This window comes from Pleurodeles waltl, chromosome 8, assembly GCF_031143425.1.
Source record: "Pleurodeles waltl isolate 20211129_DDA chromosome 8, aPleWal1.hap1.20221129, whole genome shotgun sequence".
Classification (NCBI taxonomy): domain Eukaryota; kingdom Metazoa; phylum Chordata; class Amphibia; order Caudata; family Salamandridae; genus Pleurodeles; species Pleurodeles waltl.
The window spans coordinates 729,185,878-729,198,839 of record NC_090447.1 but is presented as its reverse complement, the minus strand read 5'-3'; the positions used below and the strand labels follow the sequence as shown (position 1 = coordinate 729,198,839).

Here is a 12,962-nt window from a genome sequence, read left to right as displayed (position 1 = left end):
ACCGCCCCCTAACGACCAGTGAGGAGGAGGAGCAGAAAGGGCGTCACGAGCTTCGGTGCAAGCAAGAAGATTCCGCACACCACCCCCACCCCGGCGTGTGGCGTAACGTAAAATGATGCCCCTCGCCTGCAGAATGTGTCGCGGGGCCTCTGAGTCTCGCTGATACTCTTTGAGGCAGACTAGGGCCCCCTGAAGGGTTGCCCCTTCCTGCATGCAGGAGCTGCAGGGGGTTGTGCTACACCCCAGCCGCCCAGTCGCTGGATGAGTAGCCAAATACAGTTACAACTGGGGCCCAATTGGTCGCTACGCCCGCAGTGACCCGGTGCTACTCCACCTGCTGGCCGACTGAATGCTATGCCTTGCCAGGAATCCGGACACGTGGGCGGAACACACCGCTGCCGATGGCGCTCTTCTTGAGAGAAAAGACGAATGTCCTTATTACTGATGGAGTCCCCAGTTCTCGAAAACGAGCTGCGGAGTGTCTCTGGGGGCCTTCTCCGCCTCACTATGTCCCACGGGGACCACCCCTCCCTTGAATTAGAGGACAAAGTCTAATGAAGGACCTTTCATCTACCGCGAAGCATGGCGAATAATGTTCCCTAGAGAGACATCCAAACCCCGTGATATCTCAAAGCCATTTATTAGGCAACCGTAAGCTAGGCGTCGAAGTCACGGAAAAGCAAACTACTGGCGTCTGAGAGACCTAGAGCTACAACGCGGCTTCTTGTCACAAGCCAGCGCTATGCAAATCAGTGAAAGGAATACATTGGTAACTAAATAAACGGAGAAAGCTTCCACACCATGGCAAGCACTGACATCCTACAATACAGACCAGGGCCGGCTTTAAGGCGGCGCAAGCGGTGCGACCGCACCGAGTGCTGACCTCAGGGGGGTGTTGTCTTTAGCAATAACTAAGAAGCTTGCGGTTTAAAAGCACCTCCTGAGTCCAGCCTTCAGGAAGCAATTAAAATATCAAGATACTTCTTGTGATTAATGTTCCTGCTAGGGACAGAGATGGGAGTTTTGTCTGGTGGCAGCTTTGACTCACCGTAGAGTAGAGGGTTAATATGCCTGCTGATAAGAACATAACTATATTTTATGTGGATAGCTGAATGAATTAGTAAAGCCATCCTTTACATTTGCTTTACAATAAATGAATGTATGTGAAAGGGGGGCTATGGAGAGAAAAGGGGCACATTTACCAGTGGTAGTGAGGGAATCCGAGGAGGTGGTCATTGAGGGGAAGGGAGGGGGGCAAGAGGGCATGCATTGTTGAAATTGTAACATGAATTCAAAGCTGTTCTGAATAAGGGCCCCCAAAATATGTTTGGCCCCGGGTCCCCAAAATCCTTAAGATGTCCCTACCCAGCCTGTGTTAGTGCTGTCCAACAATGCATCTCGGGGTTGTGTTAATACAGTGCACTGTGCACATTCAGCTTGTCTCTGTGCTGTGCTCAGTGAGTCCTCTAGCTTGTGTTTGCACTCTTTACACTGCTTGTATGGCTTGTGTCGCTGCTGTACACAGTGCGCCCAGGCTTGTGTGAATACTGTGCGCCATCCATCCTTAACTTATCTCAGTTCTGTGCACAGTATCCCTCCAGCTTGTGTCATTGGTTTGCACAGTTTGCCTGGGTCTTATATACGTGTATGTACAGTGCACAACTCCCCTGTCTCAGAGCTGTAGGCACTGCAGCTCCAGTTCACGTGGATGATGTGCACAATGCATCACTAACTTGTTTCCATGCTGTGTAAAACGCACCAATAAGTGCTTAATTTGTGCTTGTTGTTTCCTGTGCTGAGCTCCGGCAGTTATTTATTAGGGCCGGGGCTTATTCTTCTGCCTCAGGCCTTTGCTGCAAGCAAACGACACATATGGGACAGGTGGAGGAAGGAAAAAATGAAAAGGCGTCACAAAGGGAGAAAGTAGAAAGCTGCTAGAGTGAGCTGAAGGGGCAGGGAGTGGCTTTAAATGGATTGAGGAGGCCTGAGATGGCTTCAGGATTACGCTGCCTCAGTATTTCGTGTTCCAACATTTAATTGCAGCAGCCGCATGTTTAAGAGGAGGGCTTTGGGCACGGCACGTTTTTGTTTACAAATTCAGCACTGGCACCAATGGCTTAAGTCAGTGGCACAAACAATGCAGCTCTGGTTTGTGTGACTGTTGTACACAGTGCACCCCTGGATTGTTTGAGGGCTGGCCACAGTGTACCAGTGAATTGTGTCAGTATAGTGCACAATGCACCACTACTTCGAGTGTGCGCTGCACATGGTGAGTTTCTATTTGTAATGGTGCTGTGTCTGACCATAAATTGTGAAAAACACACCCCTGGTGTGTGACACTGCTGTTCATGGCTTGAGTTAGTGCACTCTTGATTGTGTGAAGTGCATCCAATACATCTGTCCTTCCCCTGTACTGTTAAAAATGTGCCTCTGACTTGTGCTCGTATTGTTCACAATGCACATGTGACTTGTGTTTGTGCTGTAAACAATGCAGCACGGCCTTGTGTGAAGGCTGCACAGAGTGCTCCTCAGGCTTGTCTCAGTGTTCTGCACAGCTCCACTCTGGGATATGGCAGTGCTGTGCACAATGCATCACCAGCTTGTGTTCACCGGTCACTTGGCACGCTTGAGTTGTCTCAGTGAAGTCCAGCATTGCATTGGCAGTGCTGTGCAGACTGCATTGCTACTTTGTGCGCGCACTCCGCACAGCGAGTCTCTATCCATGATGGTACTGTGCTAGCTTTCGGCATAAATGGTGAGCCATGGGTTTGTGTCAATGCTGTACACAACGCAATGTTGGCATGTGTCAGTTTGGGGGGCGCCAAAAAAAGACCATCGCACAGGGCGCCACCAGCGCTAAAGCCGGCCCTGATAAAGACACCGAAAGTGCTGTATATTTGCCACGTCCGACTGCAGGCTCTGCCGGCCTTTACCACATCTCTCCTCACCCCTCCCAACTCAACCTCACAACACTTTTATTCTCCGAAAGAGCCCGCGATCAGCGCCCCACCTCAGATAAGCCCTTCACTGACAGGCTACGAATTCCTGCGCCCACTGCATTTTCATACCCCACTATATTTACTTGCCATATTGTGTCACCATCAAGTACACGTTCTTTTATGTGCATCGTCCTTGTGTTCTTTTAGCACCTCGTTAATGGAGAAAACGTACACAATTTGCGTGTTATCCCACATTCCACGGTCCGGACCTGTGAAGTGAGTGCTAACTGCACACAGCGAAAATACAGGCCTCGCGAAAATGGAAGTTAATGCAATGCGCGATTTGCACCCGAGGCTTGCGAAGATTGTCATTTGGGTTCAAGTCCAACGACTTGTATTATCTTCTATAGCCACGCCTCATCCTCCTTTGATTAGAATGACGTTCGTTAATTTACTCTATGAAAAGTATTTTGTGACCAGCGTTGGGTCTCATAGGCGCTAACGGTTTAATAAATAAATAGATGGCAAACGCTTCTTCTCGCACTGTGTATACTGGGAAAAAAAAAAAACACACACACACGCAACCCAAGTCCATTAAAGCCACACCTAGTGGCATGTCTCAAGTGCACCATCTGAAAGTCTCGCCACGGGCTGCCAGCGTCACACACTGCAACGTGCCACTACATGTTATAGGGCTGTCTGGACAAGGCATCCTGCTGTGGCCGCAGATGAGAGACACGCCAGCCCGGGGCGCCTGTGACTGATTCAATGCCATCTGACATTGGCGCGGAATTATCACCGACTAGCCCGAAAATTAGGTGTGTGTATGTGTGGGGCGGGGGGGGGTCTAGTTAGGGGGGAGGAGGAATAGAGGATCCCACTGGGTGGGGAAAGAGCACTGTGGAAATGAGCAGGTGATGATGACAAATAAAAGCAAAGGGACACCCTCTGTAGGCGCGAGGGGGTTCCTATTCCCATTTACACCAACAGAGACAGGAAAGCGCCGAAGGCCCACCTTATTGACAGCTGGGGTTCAAGCCCGCAACTATTATTCACGGGCACAGTTACTGTTACACGGGAACACCCTGTGCTACCGTTACACGCGTCCAGCCCTGCTATGGTTACACAGGTACAGGACAGCTACTGTTAATTAGGGACAGTCTGTGCAATTGTTACTAGAGTATAGGCCAACTTTTGACACAGAGGGAAAGTCTGTGCTATTGTTACTCGAGTACAGACCAGCTACTGATACAGAGGGACGGAAAGTGCTATTGTTACACGAGTAAAGGCCAGCTATTGATACAGAAGGGTAGTCCGTGCTGTTATTACTCGAGTACAGGGCAGCTATTGAAACAGATGGGCAGTCAGTGCTATTGTTACTAGAGTACAGGCCAGCTACTGATACTGAGGTACAGTCAGTGCTATTGTTACACGAGAACAGGCCAGCTATTGGTTACAGAGGGACAGACAGTGCTATTGTTACTAGAGTACAGCCCAGCTACAGATACAGAGGGACAGTCAGTGCTATTGTTACGATAGAACAGGCCAGCTATTGATACACGGGGACAGACAGTCCTATTGTTACTCGAGTACAGGCCAGCTATTGTTACAGAGGGACAGACAGTGCTATTGTTACTAGAGTACAGCCCAGCTACAGATACAGAGGGACAGTCAGTGCTATTGTTACAAAAGAACAGGCCAGCTATTGATAAACGGGGACAGACAGTCCTATTGTTACTCGAGTACAGGCCAGCTATTGATACAGAGGTCAGTGCTATTGTTACGCAGGCGCAGGTCCTGTACTGTTACAGAAGGACAGTCGGTGCTATTGTTACTCCAGTACAGGTCAGCTATTGATACTGAAGAACATTCAGTGCTCCAATTACACAGTCACATGCCCGGTACTGTTACAGAAAAACAGTCAGTGCTATTGTTATTGGAGAACAGGTCAGCTATTGATACAGAGGGACAGTCAGTGCTATTGTTACTCGAGTACAGGCCAGCTACTGATACACGGGTACAGGCAGGTACTGATAAAAGTGGATAGTCAGTGATACTGAAACAGGGGTACAGCTCAGCTACTATACCACAAGGGTTCAGGCCAGTGTCATTGTTACAGACCTACAGACCGTGCTGTTCACGGGTACAGGAGAGCACCACTAATGTTACTCACGGGTACAGACTTGCTTCTGTTACAGGGGGCAGATACTGTTGTTGTTACACGGGTACAGGTCGTTATTGTTACGGGGTACAGGCAGTTGCTGTTACCATAGGGGAGTCAGTGCTACTGGAACACGAGTATCGGCCCGCTACTGTTACCCTAGTACAGGCCGGCTACTGTTACATGCATATCAAATGCCAGTACTCCATGCCCTGTATGTACTAGGATGCAGAGCCAGGTTACTGCTATACACAATGCTTTAGATGGGCCGCTACTGTCCGGTACAGAGTACCAGAACTTTTTTATTTTGAGGGGGAGAGTACCTGCACTTCTTAAGGAAAACGTAATACTTTTAATTGGAGAGAACCGGCACTTCTCAGAAACAAGCAGGTACTCTGGTACGGAGTGCCTGCACTTCTATTCCTCCATTTCAAGCACATACGAGTACAGGCCTCATGCTGTTAAGAGTCCCCCACAACTGTTACATGGGGTTTCGACCCCAGCGACTGTTGCCCCCTCCGCCCCCCGGGATCTAGCGCTGAAGGACAGAATGCAGCGTTATCTTCGGTTATCAGAGATAGCGTCGCCCGCCGGGTGCCTCAGGGGTACAGCCAGTGCTGCCTGCTGTACCGATACAAAGCCAGCGAGTTTTACGTAAGTACAGTGCCTGCCCCTGATTACTGCGCATTGAACCCCGCTGCCTGCTTTTACACAGGCGCCTGTGGCTGCCCTTCAAGCAGTACCCCGCTGCCTTCTCCGGCATGCGGGAATCTTCTCTCCCGTCGCTAACAACCTCACAGGAAACAACTACAGCGTCTTTTACTGAATAACCCGTTTACCAGAAACTGATTCAGGCCTCGCATGGGTTATGGAAAGTGATGTATAAATAATATTATAAATAACGCAATACAGGGCTGTTGTGTTGTACAATCAGGCAGTTGGGACAAAGTGATCTGGGACAGCCAGTAGTTACACGCTTACTGCGCGCGACGTGAGAAGTTTAATATTTTACTCGTGTCGTGCTCGCTTGTAACTGGGAAATGCACCTTCTTAGCGAGAAGTCAAACAATCCAGAAAAAACTGCCGCAATAAAGATGCGTCACTTGAAATACAGTCTCCAACACGGTGAGCTTTTGAAGTTTACACGACTGTCCACACTGCTTTTCAAAAATCGCTTGCTTCCTTTTCTGATTTAAATATACATTTTGCATCTTGTTAGCGCCGAGAGCGCGGCTTCTGGGCTCATTAACAGTGCGGACGCACTGAATCAAACTCTGCTCGAAGTTGAAAACGCCTGTGTAAATACACTGAAAGCAGGTGCAAATCTTATTATATTGTGCTCTAATTGTACACTCTGTAAAGCCGCTCCCCCTGGCTTTATGGATGAAAGAGCGTCTGGGACCCACAGGATGTGCTCGGGATACAAATTAGGAGAAACTCTGCTACCCTTTTTGTAGTAGGAGTATCTGACCAATGCAATACAATTAGTAAGTAAATAACTGAAAAATAAAAAATAAAATTAAATTGGGCTTGCGAGTGGTGATAGTTTAAAATTACACACTGATCCGCAATTTAGATATCCATGTAGAAACTCGTGAAAGAAAGGAAGAAAGAAATATAAAGAGAAGCAAAGTCAGACAGAAAAACACTGGATGAAGGACAGAGTGATGAAAGAAGAACAGAAAGAGCAAGAAAGATGGAAAGACGAAAGAAAGAAAGAAAGAAAGAAAGAAAGAAAGAAAGAAACAAAGGAATGAAAGAAGGAAGACGTAATTCAAAGAAAAATAAGTGTGGCGAAATGAAGAACTACATTTATGAAAAAGAATAAAAGCAGAAAATAAAATAGTACAGAACAGCAGCTTTCGAGGGGAGGTGTCGAAAATAATAGGAAATGAAACTCACCCATGGAAAAAAGTAAAGAATCACTTTAGTAAAGTTTGTCAAACAACTTTAAAGTTTTGTTGGAGCTGTCACTAAAGACACAACATCTAATAGAATTAACGAACAAACAGAAGCAAACACTTGACCAAAAGGCCGACTTGTGGCTGACTTGTCGGCACCAGCTACTAGGAGTAATTTAACCCAGGTGAAGAAAGCGGAAACACCAGCAGCGCGAACCAAGCGGAGCACTTCTGCAGCCGCTATCTCTGCCCTGAAGTAGCCGTATTACCATCCACCGGCGCATGCCTACTGTGCAATTAGCCGCACTTATACTCAAATGCTTTCAGGCTGGGTAGCGTAAATGATCTTCGGAGGGATTACCTCTGTTACACAGCCAGTACAATTTAATAGCGCAGGAGCCTGCGGTGTACATTGCGTTGTCCCAACCTGCTGCGCTCGTAGTCAGGGAAGCGCTTGCCACCTTGCTTTGTGTGCGCAAGGCGCTCTGTGATAACACGCTAGATGACAATGTCAAGTTAGCCTCACAAATGCACAGGGAAGTGCGTAGACCCGATTACTGAAATTAAGATAACTTCCATTCTGTTCATGGACGCAGCTTTGTAATTAATGCCATCAATTACAATAAGATTATGGGTACCTTTTTCACAAATACACAATTCTAAGTAGCATCGATAAGTTAATTGATAGTGGTAAAATTAGCCACATTCCAGTACTGGGAATATTATCTGCTTTCCACTTCACCAAACAGAGTATCGCAGATTAGGATCTTGCAGTTCATACTGTAAACACACATTGTTAACCACCCCATGCAAGAAACCCATTGACAGAGACTCTACAACATCCTCCTTCAGGACCACCAACAAAGACGAACTGGGAGTCCGTGAACTCGAACCCGAAGTTTTCCCGGCTCTTTCGGGCTGGGTGAAGCTCGTGCAGCAGCATCCAGGAGCATCCCAGCAGGTTGAAATCAGCGCATCACCTGGCAAAAGGGGCCACCAGGTTCGCCACAGACACCTCTAGGCGCCTTGTCGCGAGATATTTGCAGAAATGCGCAAGAAAGGGGCCGAACTAATCCAAAATCACCACGTGCAGCGCTGAGAAAAGCGAACCAGGTCCGAATCGCTGCCAGGCAAGCCGTGACCGGGGGCGACTGGTTGTTCTGCCCGGTTCACTCACCTTCGTTGGTGGGATGCGGGCTCGGCTGCTCCCCCAGGCAGAGGAGAGCGGCGCAGAGTAGGAGCAGGGGGACGGCGAGCGGGGAGGGATCCATGCTGCTGCTACAGAGGGCAGGGGGAGCCGCATATCTCCGCGCCGCGCGCAGCCTCCGAGGATGTGAGCGCTCCTCCGCTGGTTACCATTCCTCGCCTTCCCCAAGCTGATGTCAAGTTTGACACTGGAGATAAGGAGGAGTCTGTGCCCCCGCGGCTGCCGGAGACCCGCTACCCCTGGGTCCTAAAGCCGCCTGCCAAGGACCACAAAGGAACAGGCAAGGGGGGACTGGCGGCTCTAGGGGAAACCCCACGCGCTGTCAGTCCACACAGCACCTCTGCAGGGGTCTGCGAAATACTTCATACTCAAAAGTACACCGAGTTGATAGCCAATTATATTATTCTATACTGGCACCTAGGCACGCATTTACACAGAGGCTTACGGTGGGGCAGTAGTATAACTCAGGTGGCGGATGTGCACTTACTATGATGTTATTACGCAGGGCATAATGCCGATATTTGCAACCTTCCCCAGTGAACGTTGTACAAATGACTTCTTAGCCAACAAGGACCAAAATACCGCAGACAACGCATGGTTTGGTGGAAAACACAGGGCTTTTCACCTAAGAGTGACAAGCAGAGCAGGCTATGTACTCACCACGTGTCTGGTCCGAGCGGATGCCCCAATGCTATTTGCAGGCTTTGTTATTGCACTGAGCCTTCCATCTGATGTTGTACCACATTGCACATCTATCGCATAGGTAATGAAAGATACGACACAGCGTGTTACAATTATGGATGAGTGAGGTGGTGAACCATGAAGCTCTCGTTGCACCCTTACAGGCACTATATTCTGTTAAAAAGTGACCTAGTGGCTTCAAGAAGATAAAGGACTTCATTGATATTAGATAACCAGGCCTACCGACTCTTCTGACCTCTGTGCCTGTTGCAATAAAATCCAAATTCCCCAGTCTCCAGCCCTGGCTTTGCTCTTACACCTTTATTGGTTTTCTGTGTCTTTTTGGCACCATTAGAATTCCTAGACAGCTAGCCACCTATCAAGTGGGAGAAAGACTCTGTGTCTCCTTTGCAACCATCTTGCTTGCCCAGGAGGAGGGGCATGCTAGCACGTTCAGTGCTATTAAAGCATCTTGTTAATTCCGCGGCAGGTGGGCGTAGGCCTCTGAGATTTCGTTGCTGGGGTGGGACTACACCCTCCAGCAATCATCACCAGACGTTTTGAAAATTACGGATACAATTTCACCTCAATTAAGTTCGCCCCCTCTTACTAACTGTCCAAACCTCTGAATGATTTACAAGTCGCCCAGAAGTCAGCCACCCCAGTCTTTAATGCCCTGGCAGACGATAGCCTAAAATTCCTACATGTGGATCTCCTTAGCTCCATTGTCAGGAATAGTGTGTTGGTCTGTTTGTTAAACTGAAGACTACACTGAACACTTTTCGTTCTGAAATTTTCATGCAAATAGAAAAAGAAACAGAGACAATTTTGGCTTTGACTCAATCTCCTTGTGTCCAGCCGCTCCCTTTCTTGGTTACTTCAACTTCAAGGGCTGACATCCCCCATGCTGAAGATCACTCTGTGTCAAAGGCCAGTGGCCCAGCTGCACTTTTGGCTGATGGCCATCTTCAAATCCACCTCATACTGGCAATGTGGGTTCTGTTATCTATAGTGCTGGCCAGCCTCAGAGTCACCAATGTTCCCATCTGCCTGAAGCCAGATCTACTCCTCTTTCTGATGATCACCAGCCTAGCTTACACCTGCTCCTTGAGTGCTCTCCTTACATTTTCATTCTAGCTCAAGTTCCACCATTGCTCCCAAGTAAAAGGGTAACCTGGCTAGACTTAAAACACAAGGTAATACACTGGTTTAAGGCAAACTCAGGCTCTCCTGGTGATCTTTTTAATGATAATTTGGCAGTGAGGAGAGTTTCCTGGGTGGGCCACACACCAAAACTCACCCTAGGTGATTGTGCTGTAAATTTTAGAAGACCTTTTTTGGTGGGAAAGTTGCTAGTTGTGCTAAGACATCTGGTAGATGCTCAAGGAAGAATCAGAGCCTTGCCTTTGGGCTTCTACTATAGATCATGCCATTTCCAGGCCAAGGAACAGGGAATATTCACGTTGAGTCATTCAGGTTGAGTCATCCATTGAGGCCCCCAGTATTCCTCTAAGTAATTGCTTTTTCCTACTGAGCAGTCTTCAGGACAATGAATGGCATTTAAAGTTGACTGAATCCTCAATTTATAATCCAATTTCTCTGACACTTGATACTAAAGGTATAATAGTCAGTCAAATATTAGTTTATTAGTTAATAAAAACCATAAAACCATAAAAGCCATCCCTCTCCATGGAATGATCCAAAACATTATACCCTTTGACAATACATAATACGTTCACTCCTCATTTGGCTGGTTTACAAATATAAAACATGGTTAAAATTATAATTGAATAGTAAGAGGACAAAGTCTATACAATGGACATTTAAACCCCCCAAGTGGCTATTTATAGGTGCAAGCATCATTACAATCTTGATTACAATGACATATGAGCCCTGTGAGCCCCACGTACGACTGTTTGTAGATGTACAAATGTGTAACATGTTTTAAGAGCATGGCTGGGCACTTATTTACGTGGTTCCTGACCCCCCAACCCGTCGAAGGGCCATTCATGAAATTGTATTAGCACACAATCCCTACACCGTCCCTAAGATTCTGGGGGGTACAGAGGTAAGTTAGATAAAAGTCTCCAGAAATTGAACCTGCCTAATGTTTAGAATCTCATTTCTGGGATTGAGTGCTTCAACTAAGGCGTGTCTACATGTTCTGATACCTAGGTTGTTAAATTCATTCTTCAACATTTTTTTCCTTTGATAAATACCAGGGCTGGGCAGATGCAAACCACATTCTCCAATGTCCCTAAGACCTGTTGGCATAGATGACATTCCTGATTGGCACTTGTGTCTCATTCTTCCATTTGGGCAAAAAATCTAACATGGGCATCTCCCCCAACCTTATTTTTAATTCTCAGGGTGTAGGGTGCAGCCATCAAAAATGATTTTCTTTGTATTGTGTACGATTTAAGTACTAACCAGCCATGTGACCTTTTGGCCAGTTCCTCCCTGTCTTCTAGCCAGCTATGCAATTTGCTTGATTTATTTACAACCTTCTTAAATACCGGACAAGACAGTGACAGGTCCCAAGCATCAGCCAGATCTAACCGCTTAAGGCCTATTTCCAGGTATTCCTTATAGTTACTGTTGCCCCTTTCTAGGTTGATTTCCTGCCATACTAGTTTAGCCAGCGTCCCATCAGTGGCTTGCCGCAACTTATGACAGTATTTGACAAATGCCGCCGGTCTAGCTGTGGTCTGCTTTACAAGGGAGAATTCTAATCTGACCTGGGATGGTGAAGCCGCTCTGGGCAGTTATAGTAATCACTCCCCCATCTCGGTATATAGTTGTCCATCAGATATCGGGGAGGGCTCCTCACAATGCAGCACTTAAATTAAAGATTAACCCATTTTCCATGCCTCACAAACTGTTAGCATGGAATATTGCAAAGTTTTTTTTCTAAACCATCTAACGAAGATTGGGTTACCTTTATAAAGGGTTTTGAAATAATTTGTCTTCAAGAGACTTGGGCCACAAAGGACTTTCATATGGATGGCTTTCAAACCTTTTGTTCCTCAGCAAACCCATCTACCTCTGGGAGGGCAAAGGGTGGTTTGGCTATTTTGATTTTAGTTAATTTCTCGTGCCTTAAAGTAAAGTTTTTGTACTCAACCCCTTTGTTTCAAGTATTGATATTGTCTGATATAGTGCCAGCAGATTTGATGAATACACTTTTTTATTATAATCTGTTTGCCTATCATTCTTCACATGTGGTAGACATGTTGGCCGACTACCTTCAAAAACTGAATTGTAATAAGAGTGCTTCCTGCATGTTAGGTGTGGGCAGTCTTTGGTTTGTGGCCTGGAAGACCAGTCCAATCAGAAAATGACCCATTTCAAGCAGACAGTTTACAGGCGCGCCTGAATAATATGATTTTTATTAATGATTTCCTCTTCGCTAGTGAGTGTAGTCCAGCTTTTTTGAACACTTACCCAACTTTTGACAGGGGGTGGAGCATGCAGTACTGCTGATTTTATATTAATTTGGGGTATTTATTGCTTCTTAATTTCAGACTTTAGAATTTCACCACATTGTTTGAGTGATCAAACCCCCGTATTGTTACTTTTAACCCCCAGCTGTCAGGTGTGGGTAAGAGCCCAGAGCCAGTCTGTATTGCTTTTTCTGCAAACAGAGGTCTCCACATTAAATGGGACACTGACAATCAGGCCCAGTTTTTGATGTCTACAGTGTAGGAGGCTGGACTGGCTTGTAGTGAGTACCAAGGGGTACTTGCACCTTGCACCAGGCCCAGTTATCCCTTATTAGTGTATAGGGTGTCTAGCAGCTTAGGCTGATAGATAATGGTAGCTTAGCAGAGCAGCTTAGGCTGAACTAGGAGACGTGTGAAGCTACTACAGTACCACTTAGTGTCATATGCACAATATCATAAGAAAACACAATACACAGTTATACTAAAAATAAAGGTACTTTATTTTTATGACAATATGCCAAAGTATCTCAGAGTGTACCCTCAGTGAGAGGATAGGAAATATACACAAGATATATATACACAATAGCAAAAATATGCAGTTTAGTCTTAGAAAACAGTGCAAACAATGTA

General features: G+C 46.7%; 1 protein-coding gene across 5 annotated transcripts in view; it reads right to left on the bottom strand.

The window, feature by feature from the left end:
* The window catches only part of EPHA3 (EPH receptor A3), an 853,173-nt gene extending 844,782 nt beyond the window's left edge, over positions 1 to 8,391 (bottom strand). For all 5 annotated transcript variants that reach the window (XM_069204910.1, XM_069204911.1, XM_069204912.1 and 2 more), the window contains exon 1: positions 8,179 to 8,391. In XM_069204910.1, coding sequence (XP_069061011.1) covers positions 8,179 to 8,272 — 94 coding nt within the window. In that variant the 5' untranslated portion in view covers positions 8,273 to 8,391. The remainder of the gene's footprint in view (positions 1 to 8,178) is intronic.
* Positions 8,392 to 12,962: the final 4,571 nt, after the last annotated feature.